The sequence below is a fragment of the Sinocyclocheilus rhinocerous genome, unplaced genomic scaffold (genome assembly GCF_001515625.1).
Source record: "Sinocyclocheilus rhinocerous isolate Xijiao unplaced genomic scaffold, SAMN03320098_v1.1 scaffold4259, whole genome shotgun sequence".
Classification (NCBI taxonomy): Eukaryota; Metazoa; Chordata; class Actinopteri; order Cypriniformes; family Cyprinidae; genus Sinocyclocheilus; species Sinocyclocheilus rhinocerous.
The window spans coordinates 3,539-18,400 of NW_015658991.1; the positions used below are offsets into that span (position 1 = coordinate 3,539).

At 36.3% G+C, this 14,862-nt stretch overlaps 2 protein-coding genes across 4 annotated transcripts in view; both read left to right on the forward strand.

Annotated features, from left to right (window-relative positions):
• Positions 1-743: 743 nt before the first annotated feature.
• Positions 744-7,642, forward strand: gpr108 (G protein-coupled receptor 108). The gene is made up of 6 exons (XM_016531601.1): positions 744-932; positions 1,684-1,797; positions 4,014-4,063; positions 4,571-4,648; positions 6,299-6,420; positions 6,500-7,642. The coding sequence occupies exons 3-6, from the start codon at positions 4,019-4,021 to the stop codon at positions 6,612-6,614; spliced, it is 360 nt and encodes a 119-aa protein (XP_016387087.1). The 5' UTR covers positions 744-932; positions 1,684-1,797; positions 4,014-4,018; the 3' UTR covers positions 6,615-7,642.
• A 211-nt stretch (positions 7,643-7,853) lies between these two features.
• Positions 7,854-14,862, forward strand: part of soul5l (heme-binding protein soul5, like) — a 7,864-nt gene continuing 855 nt past the window's right edge. The window contains exons 1-6 of one of the 3 annotated variants that reach the window (XM_016531599.1): positions 7,854-7,882; positions 9,887-10,118; positions 10,232-10,352; positions 10,399-10,538; positions 10,928-11,091; positions 14,806-14,845. In XM_016531599.1, coding sequence (XP_016387085.1) covers positions 7,869-7,882; positions 9,887-10,118; positions 10,232-10,352; positions 10,399-10,538; positions 10,928-11,091; positions 14,806-14,845 — 711 coding nt within the window. In that variant the 5' untranslated portion in view covers positions 7,854-7,868. The remainder of the gene's footprint in view (positions 7,883-9,886; positions 10,119-10,231; positions 10,353-10,398; positions 10,539-10,927; positions 11,092-14,805; positions 14,846-14,862) is intronic. The other 2 variants (XM_016531600.1, XM_016531598.1) reach the window with 2 other exon arrangements.

Here is a 14,862-nt window from a genome sequence, read left to right on the forward strand (position 1 = left end):
GAAGCTGGTTTATAGGGTTAGGGTTGCAAACCAGCAAAGCTTAGCTGGTGAAGATGGTTGACCAAGGAAGTTAAAGGGATAGTTCACCCAAAAATGAAAATGTGATGTTTATCTGCTTACCAACAGGGCATCCAAGATGTAGGTGACTTTGTTTCTTCAGTAGAACACATTTGATGATTTTTAACTCCAGCCGTTGCAGTCTATCAGTCGTATAATGCATGGCAATGGTAACAAAATCTATGAGAGTAAAAAAAACATGCACAGACAAATCCAAATTAAACCCTGCGGCTCGTGACGACACATTGATGTCCTAAGACACAAAACGATCGGTTTGTGCCAGAAACCGAACAGTATTTATATCATTTTTACCTCTAATACACCACTATGTCCAACTATCTTTGGGCGCACGCACGGCATCCGGTGCGTGAGGTGTGTACATTTTCATTTTTGGGTGAACTATCCCTGTAAGCTAGTTAAGCACCAGCACATCAGCATCCCCTGCTGGAGACTTCAGTACAAACAGAGGCGAACCACAACCGAAGTGGGGGCCCAAGGCAAAATTAAAAGATGAGGCCCTTCTAAAAGATTATTTTGTTAATATATCTTCGTTACCTAGATATGTATTTATACAACATACAACAAGTAGTTAAAACATATAATAGAACATAAATTTTAAACCAGTGTGGCGAGCGCGTCCTCCCGCCAGTAGGGGCGCTGTGACGCTGATGGCGCGTCCCGGAAGTGGAGGTGAAGCTGCTGGAAGAGTTTGGAAACAAACTGGCGATCAGCTGAATGAGTGTCAATCCTCTGGCAGACAGACTGAGATTGTTGACGGCTCAGTGATGAGGATGATGATGATGATGAAGAGTGCGATGATCTTCATCCTGACGGCGTCAGAGAGCAGCGCGAGGATCCACCAGCTCAAGCTCAAGGTCTGTCACTCTTTATTTACACAGAATCAACTCGTTTATGCTTCTTCTCTTTTATTACACTTCCTTAATCAATTATTCAACATGTTTTCAACTTTATCTCGTTTATTCCGCTTATCTAATTCAGTTAGCTTCTTTGATAAATTATCATGTTTATTTAAGCTTTTATTTCACATAGCTGATGGTTTATCTCATTTATGTAATGATTTATTATTAATAAAATGATGAATTAATTTATTAATTTTCTTAAGGCAATGTTTAATTTATCTATTTTTTTTCACTTATCTAATGATTTGCTATTCATAAAATGATGTATTTATTTATTTGTCATTCATTTAACTTGTTTAACGTTTTATCTCCTTTATTTAAGCTTGTGGTTCACATATAGCAAAATTTATATTATATATTTCACTTACGCAATCATTTATTTTAGATAAATGGTTAATTTATCTAGTTTACTTCACTTATGTAATGATTTATTATTCACAAAATAATTAATATATTAATGGATCGCATTTATTTAACTCATTTAATGATTTATAGCATTTTTTTTTAGTTTATATGAGCATTTATCTCTTTTATTTAAGCATCTGTTTTACATATCAGATGTGTCATTTATTCCACTAATGTCTGTAATGTCTTATTATGGTTATTTTGTGAATTCACATATGTACAACGGTAACTGGAAACATTATGAACACTTTATGTCACTTTACTTATTACATGCTGAACGGCTCTCTTTTTTCTCTCTCAGAATGAGACGCGGTTTCTGGTCCATTTGAACTCGTTGGGTTATTTTGCAAATGGCACTCTGGAGCTCCATCTCGCGTCTCTGAAGCTGCGGCAGGAGAAGGGTGGCTCCGGGAAGGTGTGTGTAGAGTGTGTGTGTGTGTAGAGTGTGAGTGTGTGTGTGAGTGAGTGTGTGTGTAGAGTGTGTGTGTGTGTAGAGTGTGAGTGTGTGTGTGAGAGACAGCGTGTGTGTGTGTGAGAGACAGCGTGTGTGTGTGTGAGAGACAGCGTGTGTGTGTGTGAGAGACAGCGTGTGTGTGTGTGAGAGACAGCGTGTGTGTGTGTGAGAGACAGCGTGTGTGTGTGTGAGAGACAGCGTGTGTGTGTGTGAGAGACAGCGTGTGTGTGTGTGAGAGACAGCGTGTGTGTGTGTGAGAGACAGCGTGTGTGTGTGTGAGAGACAGCGTGTGTGTGTGTGAGAGACAGCGTGTGTGTGTGTGAGAGACAGCGTGTGTGTGTGTGAGAGACAGCGTGTGTGTGTGTGAGAGACAGCGTGTGTGTGTGTGAGAGACAGCGTGTGTGTGTGTGAGAGACAGCGTGTGTGTGTGTGAGAGACAGCGTGTGTGTGTGTGAGAGACAGCGTGTGTGTGTGTGAGAGACAGCGTGTGTGTGTGTGAGAGACAGCGTGTGTGTGTGTGAGAGACAGCGTGTGTGTGTGTGAGAGACAGCGTGTGTGTGTGTGAGAGACAGCGTGTGTGTGTGTGAGAGACAGCGTGTGTGTGTGTGAGAGACAGCGTGTGTGTGTGTGAGAGACAGCGTGTGTGTGTGTGAGAGACAGCGTGTGTGTGTGTGAGAGACAGCGTGTGTGTGTGTGAGAGACAGCGTGTGTGTGTGTGAGAGACAGCGTGTGTGTGTGTGAGAGACAGCGTGTGTGTGTGTGAGAGACAGCGTGTGTGTGTGTGAGAGACAGCGTGTGTGTGTGTGAGAGACAGCGTGTGTGTGTGTGAGAGACAGCGTGTGTGTGTGTGAGAGACAGCGTGTGTGTGTGTGAGAGACAGCGTGTGTGTGTGTGAGAGACAGCGTGTGTGTGTGTGAGAGACAGCGTGTGTGTGTGTGAGAGACAGCGTGTGTGTGTGTGAGAGACAGCGTGTGTGTGTGTGAGAGACAGCGTGTGTGTGTGTGAGAGACAGCGTGTGTGTGTGTGAGAGACAGCGTGTGTGTGTGTGAGAGACAGCGTGTGTGTGTGTGAGAGACAGCGTGTGTGTGTGTGAGAGACAGCGTGTGTGTGTGTGAGTGTATAATTACATGCAAGTAACCCTAATCCTAACCATATAGTAAGTACATATAGTTAGTTAATATTAATCAGTACTTTAATGTATAATTACACTGTTACAAGGGCACCTTAAAATAAAGTGTAACCAATTACTCTTATAGTTATTGTTATCCTTATACTTATTGGTATAGTTATCTTTAATAGTTATTGTTACCTTTATACTTGTCAGTTTAATTAGTTGTAATTGTAGTTATCAGTGTAATTATCTTTATAGTTATTTTTGTAGTAATCAGTATAATTATTTTTATAATTATCGGTAGTTATCGTTACAGTTATCGTGTAATTATCTTTATAGTTATCATTAGTTATGGGTATAGTTATCATCAGCTATCATCAGCTATCATTACAGTTATCTGTATAATTATCTTAATAGTTATCTTTAGTTATCGGTATAGTTATTGTCAGTTATCGCCACAGTGATCAGTGTAATTATTGTTATAGTTTTATAAATTACTCTTATAGTTATTGTTATCCTTATACTTATTGATATAGTTATCTGTATAGTTATTGTTACCTTTATACTTGTCAGTTTAATTATCTTTATAGTTATCGGTGTAGTTGTTGGTTATCGTTGTAGTTATCAGTGTAATTATTTTTATAGTTATTTTTGTAGTAATCAGTATAATTATTTTTATAGTTATCGGTAGTTATCGTTACAGTTATCGGTGTAATTATCTTTATAGTTATTATTAGTTATGGGTATAGTTATCATCAGCTATCATTACAGTTATCTGTATAATTATCTTAATAGTTATCTTTAGTTATCGGTATAGTTATTGTCAGTTATCGCCACAATTATCAGTGTAATTATTTTTGTAGTTATCTTTAATTATCAGTGTAATTATCTTTTATAGTTATCGTTGTTATTGTTACAGTTATTAGTGTAACTATCATTATAGTTTTCAGTTATAGTCACAGTTATCAGTATAATTATTGTTATAGTTATTGATACCAATGTTGTTTTTGTTTGTTTGTGTGTATATTTGTTTGTTTCTAAATACACAATGTACGTTCTCGTGCAGCTGCCATGAACCTAGAGAAGTTAAAGCTCTTCAGACATTACTGTGTGATGGTGAGACATTCGTCTTTATTCGCATCTAGGATAAGATCACTTGTGCCAGTCAGGCACAAGAACAGTTTTTTCCCACAAGCTATATTCAGTCTGAACAATTAATCTTTCATAATTATACATCGTCCATCACAACTAACATAGTATATTTATATTAAACTGCACACTTTGTAAATAACATATCTGCACACTAATAAACATATATGTACATTTATCTAAACAATTACATTTTTTCCTATACTTCTATTTCTGTATATAGTACATTATTCAATTTTTCTTTTTTTTATTATATTAGTGTTATATTACATCCCTACTGTGTTATTCCTATGTATGTCTGCACTATCATGTATGTCTGCACTATGTTTGTACTTTCTTCTACACTGGAAGCTCCTGTCGTCAAGTCAAATTCCTTGTGTGTGTAAACATACTTGGTAATAAAGCTCTTCTGATTCTGATTCTGATTCTGATTTCTCTAAGGTGGACAACTGAAAGCTGTTACTCTGTCCTCAGATCGTGTGTTATATCTACTTCACGCGGATCATCGCGATACTGCTGAAGCTCACGGTGCCGTGGCAGTGGTGTCAGGAGGTAATCACACTAACCCTGCTTCAACATAACATGATAGCATAAATAAGATATGTAGATGGCGTTTCAGGGCTCCAGACTAACATTTGAGGGCAGTGGCACCAGCGCCACTAAGTTCTGCAGATGGTGGGTTGCATTAATAAGAGCAGTTACTCATAATATTACATGTTTATTTCTTGGTAAGACACATTTGACAGTAAAGCACTGAGCTTGAGTTGATGCATACAAAATGTACTTTTTAACAACAGTAACGTGCAACATTTTTATATAGAAAATTAATATAGGCTATTCTTCTTGCATTAAATGTACCATTATTCTCATAGTATTATATGTAACTGACCGATAACTTCAGTGATAATAAAAGGAACACTATGTGATTGTTGCAAATTGAGGAAAAGTTTGTTTTTCGAGGCACTTTGTGACTTCTCTCTTACTTAAAGTGCAGAACTCTGACAAAATCTGATTTCTTAATGATTTGATATTTTATAATAGTGATTTCATAATTTGTGATTTTATAATTTCTAAATATAAAGGAAAAAGTAGAAATGAATGACTGTTATAATGGTGATTTAATGTATTTTTTTTATTTTACAAAAGTGTTTGTTCACCACAGTATATTTTGGTCATGCCATTAAAAATAACATTCAAATTGGATCATTTAGGAGCCTTAATGTGCTGGAAACAGTTGTGTGAAATGCTTGTAAGTCATTGAAAATTGCTTGAATTTCTCTCTCAAAAAGACTGTACAAACCCTGAAATGAATAATGTAATAACATTTGACTATTTCTGCCACAACATCATGGTTACTAGTGCTGTCAAACGATTAATCGCAATTAATCGCATCCAAAATAAAAGTTTTTGTTTACATAATATATGTGTGTGTACTGTGTATATGTATTATGTATATATAAATACACACACATGCATGTATATATTTAAGAAAAATATTTTGTTTATATATTAAATATATTTATATATGATATAATTTATATGAATATAAATATACACATGCAAATACATGTAAATATTTTCAAAATATAAGCTGTATCTGTGTGTCTTTATATATACATAATATATACAGTACATGCACATACATTATGTAAACAAAAACTTTTATTTTGTATGTGATTAATCGCGATTAATCGTTTGACCGCACTAATGGTTACAGTTAGTGTTACTGCTTCTGGTTTTCTATGTCAGCGCCATTTGATCTATAACAGATTTCTGTGCAGAATTTGAATGCATCTCACTAGATCTCACAGCAACCATTATTAATTCTGCGGCGAATTCAAATGCTTCTCACTGGATCTCGCAGTGCTGTGCTGTAGCAGTGTCGCGGAATAAACGTTGGTTCCCGAGTAAAGCTGTTCTGAGCTCAGACAAGTTTGTTTGCGTCGCGGTCCGAACTGATAAACGCTCAAACGAGAAGCGCGGTTTTGTTATGCTTTTGTTTCGTTTGCCGTTTGATGTTTCTCATATGCAGCGCTTATGATTCGGACAACGCGGTGGTCGTGCCAGTGTGACCGCTCACAAAATTTAGTCGCACCGGCAGAAAAAATGGTCGCAGTCTGGAGCCCTGAGTTTGTAGCACAGAAAACCGTTCCGACTCAGCCATAACTGGATGTTTCGTCTTTTCTCTCCTTGTGTTTGCAGTTTTTAGTGGAGGTTTCTACTCTGATCTTCTTCGTCTTGACGGGATTCAAGTTCCGTCCGGCATCAAATAACCCGTATCTACAGCTGCCTCAGGACGAGGAGGACCTGGAGATGGATGAAGTGTAGGTCTCTCTCTCTATCTCTCTTTCTCTCTCTCTCTGTGAGAGGTTCAGTGTATGATATCGTTCCTCTCGCACACAGTATAACAGAATCGGGAGCGCTGGAGGGCATCCACAAGGGACAAGAGAGAGGTTGCGTTGTGAGTGTCATATCAAAGAGGGCGGAGCCTGGACTCTCAAACTCCTCCCCTTCCTGAGGTTGTTGTCACGGTAACCACAGACAGACTCACTATGCAAGTGGAAAATACGGAATGGAAAAAAACGTGTGAGAATAAAGCGCAGCAGACACGATTTCCGTGAGAATTAGCTGATTTTCCCGTACGGACTCTGGGATGGCGGTGACACGGACTGAATCTCTTGCTTTGGTTTACAGTAATGATGTGGTCACTCTGCTCTATACGTTAATTTGTTCGCTCATTTATTCCTTCATTCCAAAGATGTACAATCATTATACTGGATGTGTGACGATAATTTGATTTGTTTGATTTTAGCCTTCTTTTATTTCCTAATGTCTTTATTATTTAACCGAAGCAGTTTGATGCTGTTGTTTGTATATCATGGTTTTTTCTGTTAATTTTTGATCCGACGTCTGGAAGCGATTCTTCTCTAACAGAACCTTAAAACTAGCGTAAATACGGCGCACTGTAACAGATAAGACAGTGCTTCGTAAAACAGGTTGGTTATCGTGACACCGTCACCAGGTAAGCGAAAGATTTAGAGAACGTTCATCATGTGTCCTTTTCCTCAGATGGATATATTAAAGATTTTTATAAAAAAAAATTCTGGTGTTGTAAATTTCTTTAAAGCGCACTGGACTTAATGTTTATGTTCTGTCCTGGATGAAGCTGGGTGTTCCTGAGAGGTTCCCAAAACAATGTTATCAGTCATGCGACACACCAATAACAATTTTTGTCTTTTGCTTCTTTGGAAAAGGTTGCGCTTTATTTTGTGATATTTTACTCATGGCTCCATCTACTCTGTAATAGTCCCTCCTTTATTTAACAACTATAAATATTGATATACAGTTATAAATGAAGGACTAACCACTGCTACACCGTGTATTACTAACGCCACAACTGCATCGCGACCGTTAAAACTAACGGTCCACACTGAAAGCGCGGGAAGCTTCGCAGCAGTTTAGATTTGAAAACCTCTCCAGAATGCCTCCAGTTTCCCCCTCAGTGCTTTTAAACTGGCTAATATTTCCACAAGCTGTCAGAGAAATAATTTTTTTCCTGCTTGATTAATAGCTGGTTTATCATGCTGATTGTGTTCAAGTTTGAAATAAATCAAATGACTTGAATATCGACTCGTTTCTTCGGTGTGTAATGTGAGGGAAGAGACAGGAGTTTGTATATTACCGCTTCAGCGCGAGCTCCGTCCTCCCGTGACCGTGTTCCGGTGCTGATGTGATCCTCCTCGCTTCATCTCCGCCGGAGTCACGGATAAACATGTCAGCCACGATGTAAGTATGTGAAGTATTCTGTACGGTTGGATTTGTGACGCAAATACGCGTGTAAGGTTTTAAGGATTGCTGTAATTCTAGGAGCTCGAATGGACTGAAATCTTAGTTTTTACTGCATCTGCAGTAATTTAATAATAAATTAATATCAGCCTAATTTTAATTAAACTGGGCTTGATGATGTTTGAGATGAATATTCATATTTTTAAGAGATCGCTCACATTGCTGATGGTGTTTCGGGTTTAAGTTTCTCCGCAGTGCGGCAGGGGAAAACTTTAAGGCGTCTCTGTGTGTGTGTGTGTGTGTGTGTGTGTGTGTGTCTCTCTGTGTGTGTGTGTGTGTGTGTGCACTTAACCATATTTTGGTGACAAATGTGTATCCAGAACTGAGCTAAACCTGACAAATCTCCCAAAACTTCTTTTTGGGGACGTCCTCATTTGTAAAAATGGTATAAAATGTTATGTTTAGGATACAGTATTTATCAATACCTGTCTATAATACAAAAGAAGAACAGCTGGGTAAGTGTGTGAGACAGAACCAGAAGCATCTTTGCAGGGACTCTGCATATGACACAGCAGAATTCAATTCCCTTTTCTCTTTATTTATTTTACTTTAGTTTCATAATGAATGCATTTGAGTCCCTCATGTCATTCAAACCCCGACAAGTTTCTTTCTTCAGTGAAACACAAATGATATTTTGAGAAATGTCTCAGTGTTTATTGTCCATACAGTGGAAGTCAATGGGGTCCAGTGTTGTTCGGTTCCTCAGCGTTCTTCAAAATATCTTTTGTGTTCCTCTGGTCTGGAAAAAGTCAGGTTTTTACAGTTATCTTAATAGTATTGCAGTGATGCCAACAGAGCTGGGTAGTAATGTACATATAATCTGGATTATGCATTCAAGTACTTGTAATTAGATTGAATTACATTTTAAAATACGTGTAATCAGACTACAGTTGCTCTTTATGCATTACATGGTTACATATTAATCACACAATAGCAATAAACTATTCATAATTCATTGATTCTCCATAATTCCTCTTTTTCATCTTTTAAATTTTCCTATCTTAAATAGTCTACCTAAAATGTGTGATGTAATGGATTACGTTACTAACTACAATTTTTGTCATGTAATTTGGAATCAGTAATGGACTGCAATTTGTAAGTAATTCTCTCAGCTCCGCTAATACAGTCAAACCAAAATATATTCAGACACATTCAACATTTATATTCACATTATATCACAGTGTATTCGCTATAGTTTAGAAAATGGTAATACAATATAACAAGAACTCAGAGTTAAACTGCGTCAAAACAAATTCAGCTTGATAATGTCAGATAACTTTGATGGAAAGGTAAGTAAGTAGCTGTCAGCTGTTAAATGTAAGTACACTATTAGATAATACCAATTTAGCTCAACCAATTACCAAGCAATGCCTTCAGTCTGGGCACTCTTAAAAATAAAGGTCTCAAGCGAGTGTCCCAAGGGTAGATCACATGAAAGTTGAATAAATAAGCTTTCCATTGATGTATGGTTTGTTAGGATCGGACAATATTTGGCTGAGATACAACTAAAACTGAAAATCTGGAATCTGAGGGTGCAAAAAAATCTAAATATTGAGAAAATCATCTTTAAAGTTGTTCAAATGAAGTTCTTAGCAATGCATATTACTAATCAAAAATTAAGCTTTGATATATTTACGGTAGGAAATTTACAAAATATCTTCATGGAACATGATCTTTACTTAATATCCTAATGATTTTTGGCATAAAAGAAAAACGTATAATTTTGACCCATACAATGTATTGTTGGCTATTGCTACAAATATACCCCAGCGACTTAAGACCACTTTTGTGCTCCAGGCTCACATTTTGCTATCCACACTTACATAAATGAACTATAGTGTCCTGCACCCACTAGTAAAAAGATATCCAACATTAAATCTGATGTGTGAATAATTCCTGGTCTGACTGTATCTAACAGAATCAGTCTGTATGGTTTCTCCTCAGGCGTCTGATCGGCGTGACGCTGCTGTCTCTGCTGTCTCTGGAGTCTCTGGCCGTCAGCAGTGTGGGGTCAGATATTACACTCATTATTAGCCCTCTGGAGGACCACAGAGGGACAGTAACGTGTGTGTGTGTGTGTGTCTCTTACAGCCCCAGTAACTCGTCCAGCAGCTTCTGCAGCGAGTCTAGAGAATGTCTTCAGTTCGATCTGCTCTGCCGGACAGACGAGTACGAGGTCAGGCGCTCCTCGTGTGTGTGTGTGTGTGTGTGTGGCGTGTGCGTGTGTGTGTTTCTGGACTGCGCTGAGCTGAAGTGGTGCTGCGGTTTATAACCCGAGTGTGTTTGCAGGTTCGTCGTTACTCAGCCACGCGGTGGGTCTCTACAGACGCCGAGGCGTATTTCCTCGGGGTCGGAGCCGCCATGGCCTTCAGACGCCTCTATCATTACATCTCTGGAGCCAATGAAGAGGGTTTCGGAATTTCTTAATTGCCCAAAATGTGTGTGTGTGTGTGCAGGTGTGAGGTTTGAGATGACGGCTCCGGTGCTTGTTGAAGTCCCAGAGGAAGTGAAGATGTGGGAACCGGCGATCTACACGCTCAGCTTCCTGCTGCCATCAGCCTATCAGGAGCATCCGCCCACTCCCACCAACGACAAGGTCAGAGCCACCATCTCTAAACGCCACAGACACGAAAATAGTACTGTAATATTAATGACAGTAGCTTTACACAATAATACATTTGGTTTAATGCTGCTGTTTTGCTGCATTGGTTGTATGTAGTTTTATCTTGGTTTGTTCAAATATTTTTTTATTTGAATATTAAAAAATATATATATTTGATATATATTTAAAATTTGTAATATTTATCTTAATATTTGTTAATATTTTACTGTAGTATTTATAATATTTTTACATACATATTTTAATATACATAGCTTTGAGCATTTTAGCATATCTCAGCATGATTATTTCTATTTTAGCATTTCTATTACTTAATGTTTTTTGTTTTGTTTTGTTTTCAAATGTATAAAAAAACAACAACATAGCTGTATTTCTCTGACATGCCCGACATGGATGTGTATGTGAGGAGTTACGGTGGCTGGATGCTGTCAATCACCTCACGACTCCACGCCCACCTGCTGAGCAGAGCACTGCTGAGAGCCCACGCCCACTTTAACCACACCCACCACTACACTGTGGGCTACGACAGGTGAACACACACACACACTCACACACACACACACACACACACTCTCTCTCACACACACACACACACACACACACACACACACACACAGACACACACACTGGTCATTTTTTGTACGGAGCCCCTAAAGGGACATGGTGGTGGAAAAAAATCGGGGTGGGAGGGAAAAATATTTTTTGCGTTCCCTGAAGAAACTATGTGTTCTCTCGCAAAACCAGTTGAGTTTGGACAAACACTTCCTGTTTATTATACAGCTTGCAGTGGTTCATAAAACGCCTAACACGGCTTAATGAAGATGATGAAAAAGACCAAATATGCTATATTAAGTTTAAAAAATATGTACTGTGTACATGCAAGCAGATGAGCCCAAAATATGAGCTGAATCGCACGATAAGCGTTTTCTCCCCCATAGAAAAGCGCGCTTAACATGGCTTAATATAAAAAACAGTGATAAAAAGCCCAGATTTTATATTTTATTAAAAATATACACTATGAAAAGCTAAGAGTTTTTATAATTTTTTGTCTACGGGGGAGAAAACGCGTGAAACTGCACGTTCTGTTCTGAGTTGGTATTTTTAAATCACCGTCTTCGTTCATTGGCTTAAACGTTTTCTATGGGGGAGAAAAAGCTTAACGTGCAGCACGTTGCGTTCATATTCTGGGCTATTCTGCTTTATTAATAGTAATATTATTAATAAGGTTATTAATAATGTTATCAGTATTTATTATTATTGAATTTGGTCCTCCAATGTCACTGTTTTAAAACTGAACTTTTTAGTAGCCTAATGTTGAGAGTTCTTTACTCTTTACTTTTTATTATTTTATTTTACAAGAGAACTTGCAAAGTCTTGATTTACTACTAATGCGTAAAATAGAAAAAAAAATGCATAAACGCATCTCCGACGGTTTTGTCTGTGTAGCCTAAGAATAGGCCTATGTCTTGCAATAACGGTTTTTAATATATTCTATTCAATAACATTGTTAACTGTTTTTATTTATAACATCTGCTGCTTTGCTTCTGTGAAAATGAATAGAGACATCAGCCTTAAACTTTGTTTTTGTCATTTACATCAGTTATATTTGTATAAAATACACTATATATTTTTGTGTTGTATAAAATACACTATATATTTTTGTGTCAGTACATTAATTGCACATTTGAGCAGCATTAGTAAACTGTAAATATAAAGAAATGCCAAATCACATGCAGGTTTTTCAGACCGGAGACCATAATAGAGTAATAATTTATTTTATTATGATATGAAACGTCCAATTTTTTTTTTCAATAATGTTTTTTTTTAAGTTTTGCAAGAATTTCCTGACACTAAACTTTTTATTAGTTGTCATAGCAAGTGATTTTAATATTGGATGGCTTACTTTTTATAAGATGACTGAAAATTTTACTTGAATTCGTAGTTTATTCTTACTTTTGGAAACCTAATTGTTTTATAATTACTATTATTATTATTATTATTATTATTTCTGTTGTCTCTAGAAGTAGTAATTTTGATAATAGTCAATAGAAAAAATATAAGCACACACACATTGTTTGTCCACAGAATAATTACACATTATTAAATTAAAGTGTTTTAGAATGTCCCAATACCATGCCTTGAACAAGCACTGACTGTATTTCTTTATATTGAGTCCAAGTTAAAATAAACACACTCTATGAACCGCTCCATTGTGAACATACGAGCTGTATGAACCACTGCCAGCTGTAAACAGGAAGAGTTTGTCCGAGCTCAACTGGTTTTGCGAGAGAACGCAAAGTTTCTCGAGGGAATGTGAACGAAGTGTTTTTTCCTCCCACCTTGAATTGTTTCCACTCACTCCGATTTTTTTCTACCACCATGTCCCTTTAAGGGGCTCTGTATTTTTGACTGAAAAAAAAAATATATATTTTTTTTACTTCACAGAATGTTACAAAACTTGGGAAAGGTTTTGGCACTTTATATGTGAATATGAAAAAAAAAATCATGGACATGATTCAAAAAGGTTAAATGGTCCTAAAAAACAAATGGCTACTGAAAGCTAATTTTTAGTGATATCAACCTCAAATTTGGAGCACAACTTGTTCAGATTTATGGCTTTGATTTTCTTTAAGTTCTAGTTTAAATATACATTTCATGTAAAATTTTAAAGTAGTAAAATAGTATGCCATGTTTTTTTCCATTAAAATAAACTTAAAATTGTATAACTTTATTTTACTTCAGCAACAATCTGCCAAGTGTCTTCTTTTATTTAAAAAAAAAAAAAAAAAAAAGGTTAACAGGAAATGTTTTGTCTTTTTTCCCCCATACAATTTCTATGCATAATTTAAACAGATGTAGGAATGTGCAATCTTTTTGCATTTGAGTGACATTTTAAAAATGACAAAAAGGTTAACAGGTAATAAATGAATCATAACTATTTCATAAATACAATTCAGTACCATAGCCCCCAAAAATACAAAAAAAAAAAATATCAAACTAAAATATAGTACATGAACTTTTTTGAAATAATAATAATAAAACCTAAACAAAACCAGAGGGTTAATAATTTTCCGAAACAAGATTTCAGTTCACGTCACCAGTCCTCCTGCGATATTTTTTCCTTGTTGAATCGGCTGTTTCTCATGGCTACTTTTTATTTCTACTACTTAATTATTTTTTTTAAGAGGTTGCATGATAATTAAAATAAGTATAAAATTAAAAATGAACAAAACAGTCCTACTATCTTAATTCATGTTTGTGGTCTTCTTGTGTCTGATTCATTGCTGCGTGTTATTCCAAATAACGTTTTCCTTGTTGTTTTCAGATTACAGAAGTAAAAAATTAGTTTCATGACAACTTTATTTCTATTTTTTTTACTATATTTATTAGGGCTGGGTAAAAAATATCGATATCTCTAATAATAATCGATTCTCAGTTTTACGAAACGATATAGATTCTTAAATGAATCCCAAGAATCGATTAGTCTAGTCTGTTTTCAGTTAATGGATGGAACATTGAAGGGCACTTCCCATCCAATAAATCGCAATAAGCATTGTGCTTTGGTGCTTTTAATATGAAACAAAGTCTCAGATTTAAAATTCTGTCCATTGTATTGCAAATCGCTCAATCAGTGTTTCAGCCGCGCAAAGACGTCAATATAACGGCTTGTAAACAATGTCACGTAACGTCACATTTACCTCAGAAAAACATATTCGGTGACCATAAACTCATTAGTCAGATAGAAAAATAAACTATAGAGAGGAGAATTTTGCTAAATATATGCACCATGTAACATATTCATTATAAATTTTACTGTTCTTCAATGTTTAATTAGTTTTTTGATGACAGCCACCATTTAAATGTGTATATTTAAAAAAACGAAATGTTATGTAATTGTAACTTTTATTATAAAAACTTAATTGTGTAATTTAAGCAGTTGTAGCCTATAGCCTAAAAAAATCAGCCAGTTTTAACCTTCACTATTATAGTAATGTAGCACCAACTGACTCTCATGTATATTTTACAGCATTAGTTGAAAGATTCTTTTTTCCTCGAGAAAATTTTGCATGTGTACCGGATATATATCCAAAATAATCGAATCTAATCGAATCGCAAGCTTGTGAATGAGAATCTAATCGAATTGTGAAATTTGTGTCAAAACCCAGCCCTAATATTTATGATTTTTTTTTTCACGGAAATCTTGATACATTAACTGCTAACTTTATTTCTTTGCGTGTTTTAGTCCTCTGAAGCTGCTAAACAGGCATAATGAGGTGTGGTACATGGTGGAGGGAGATCC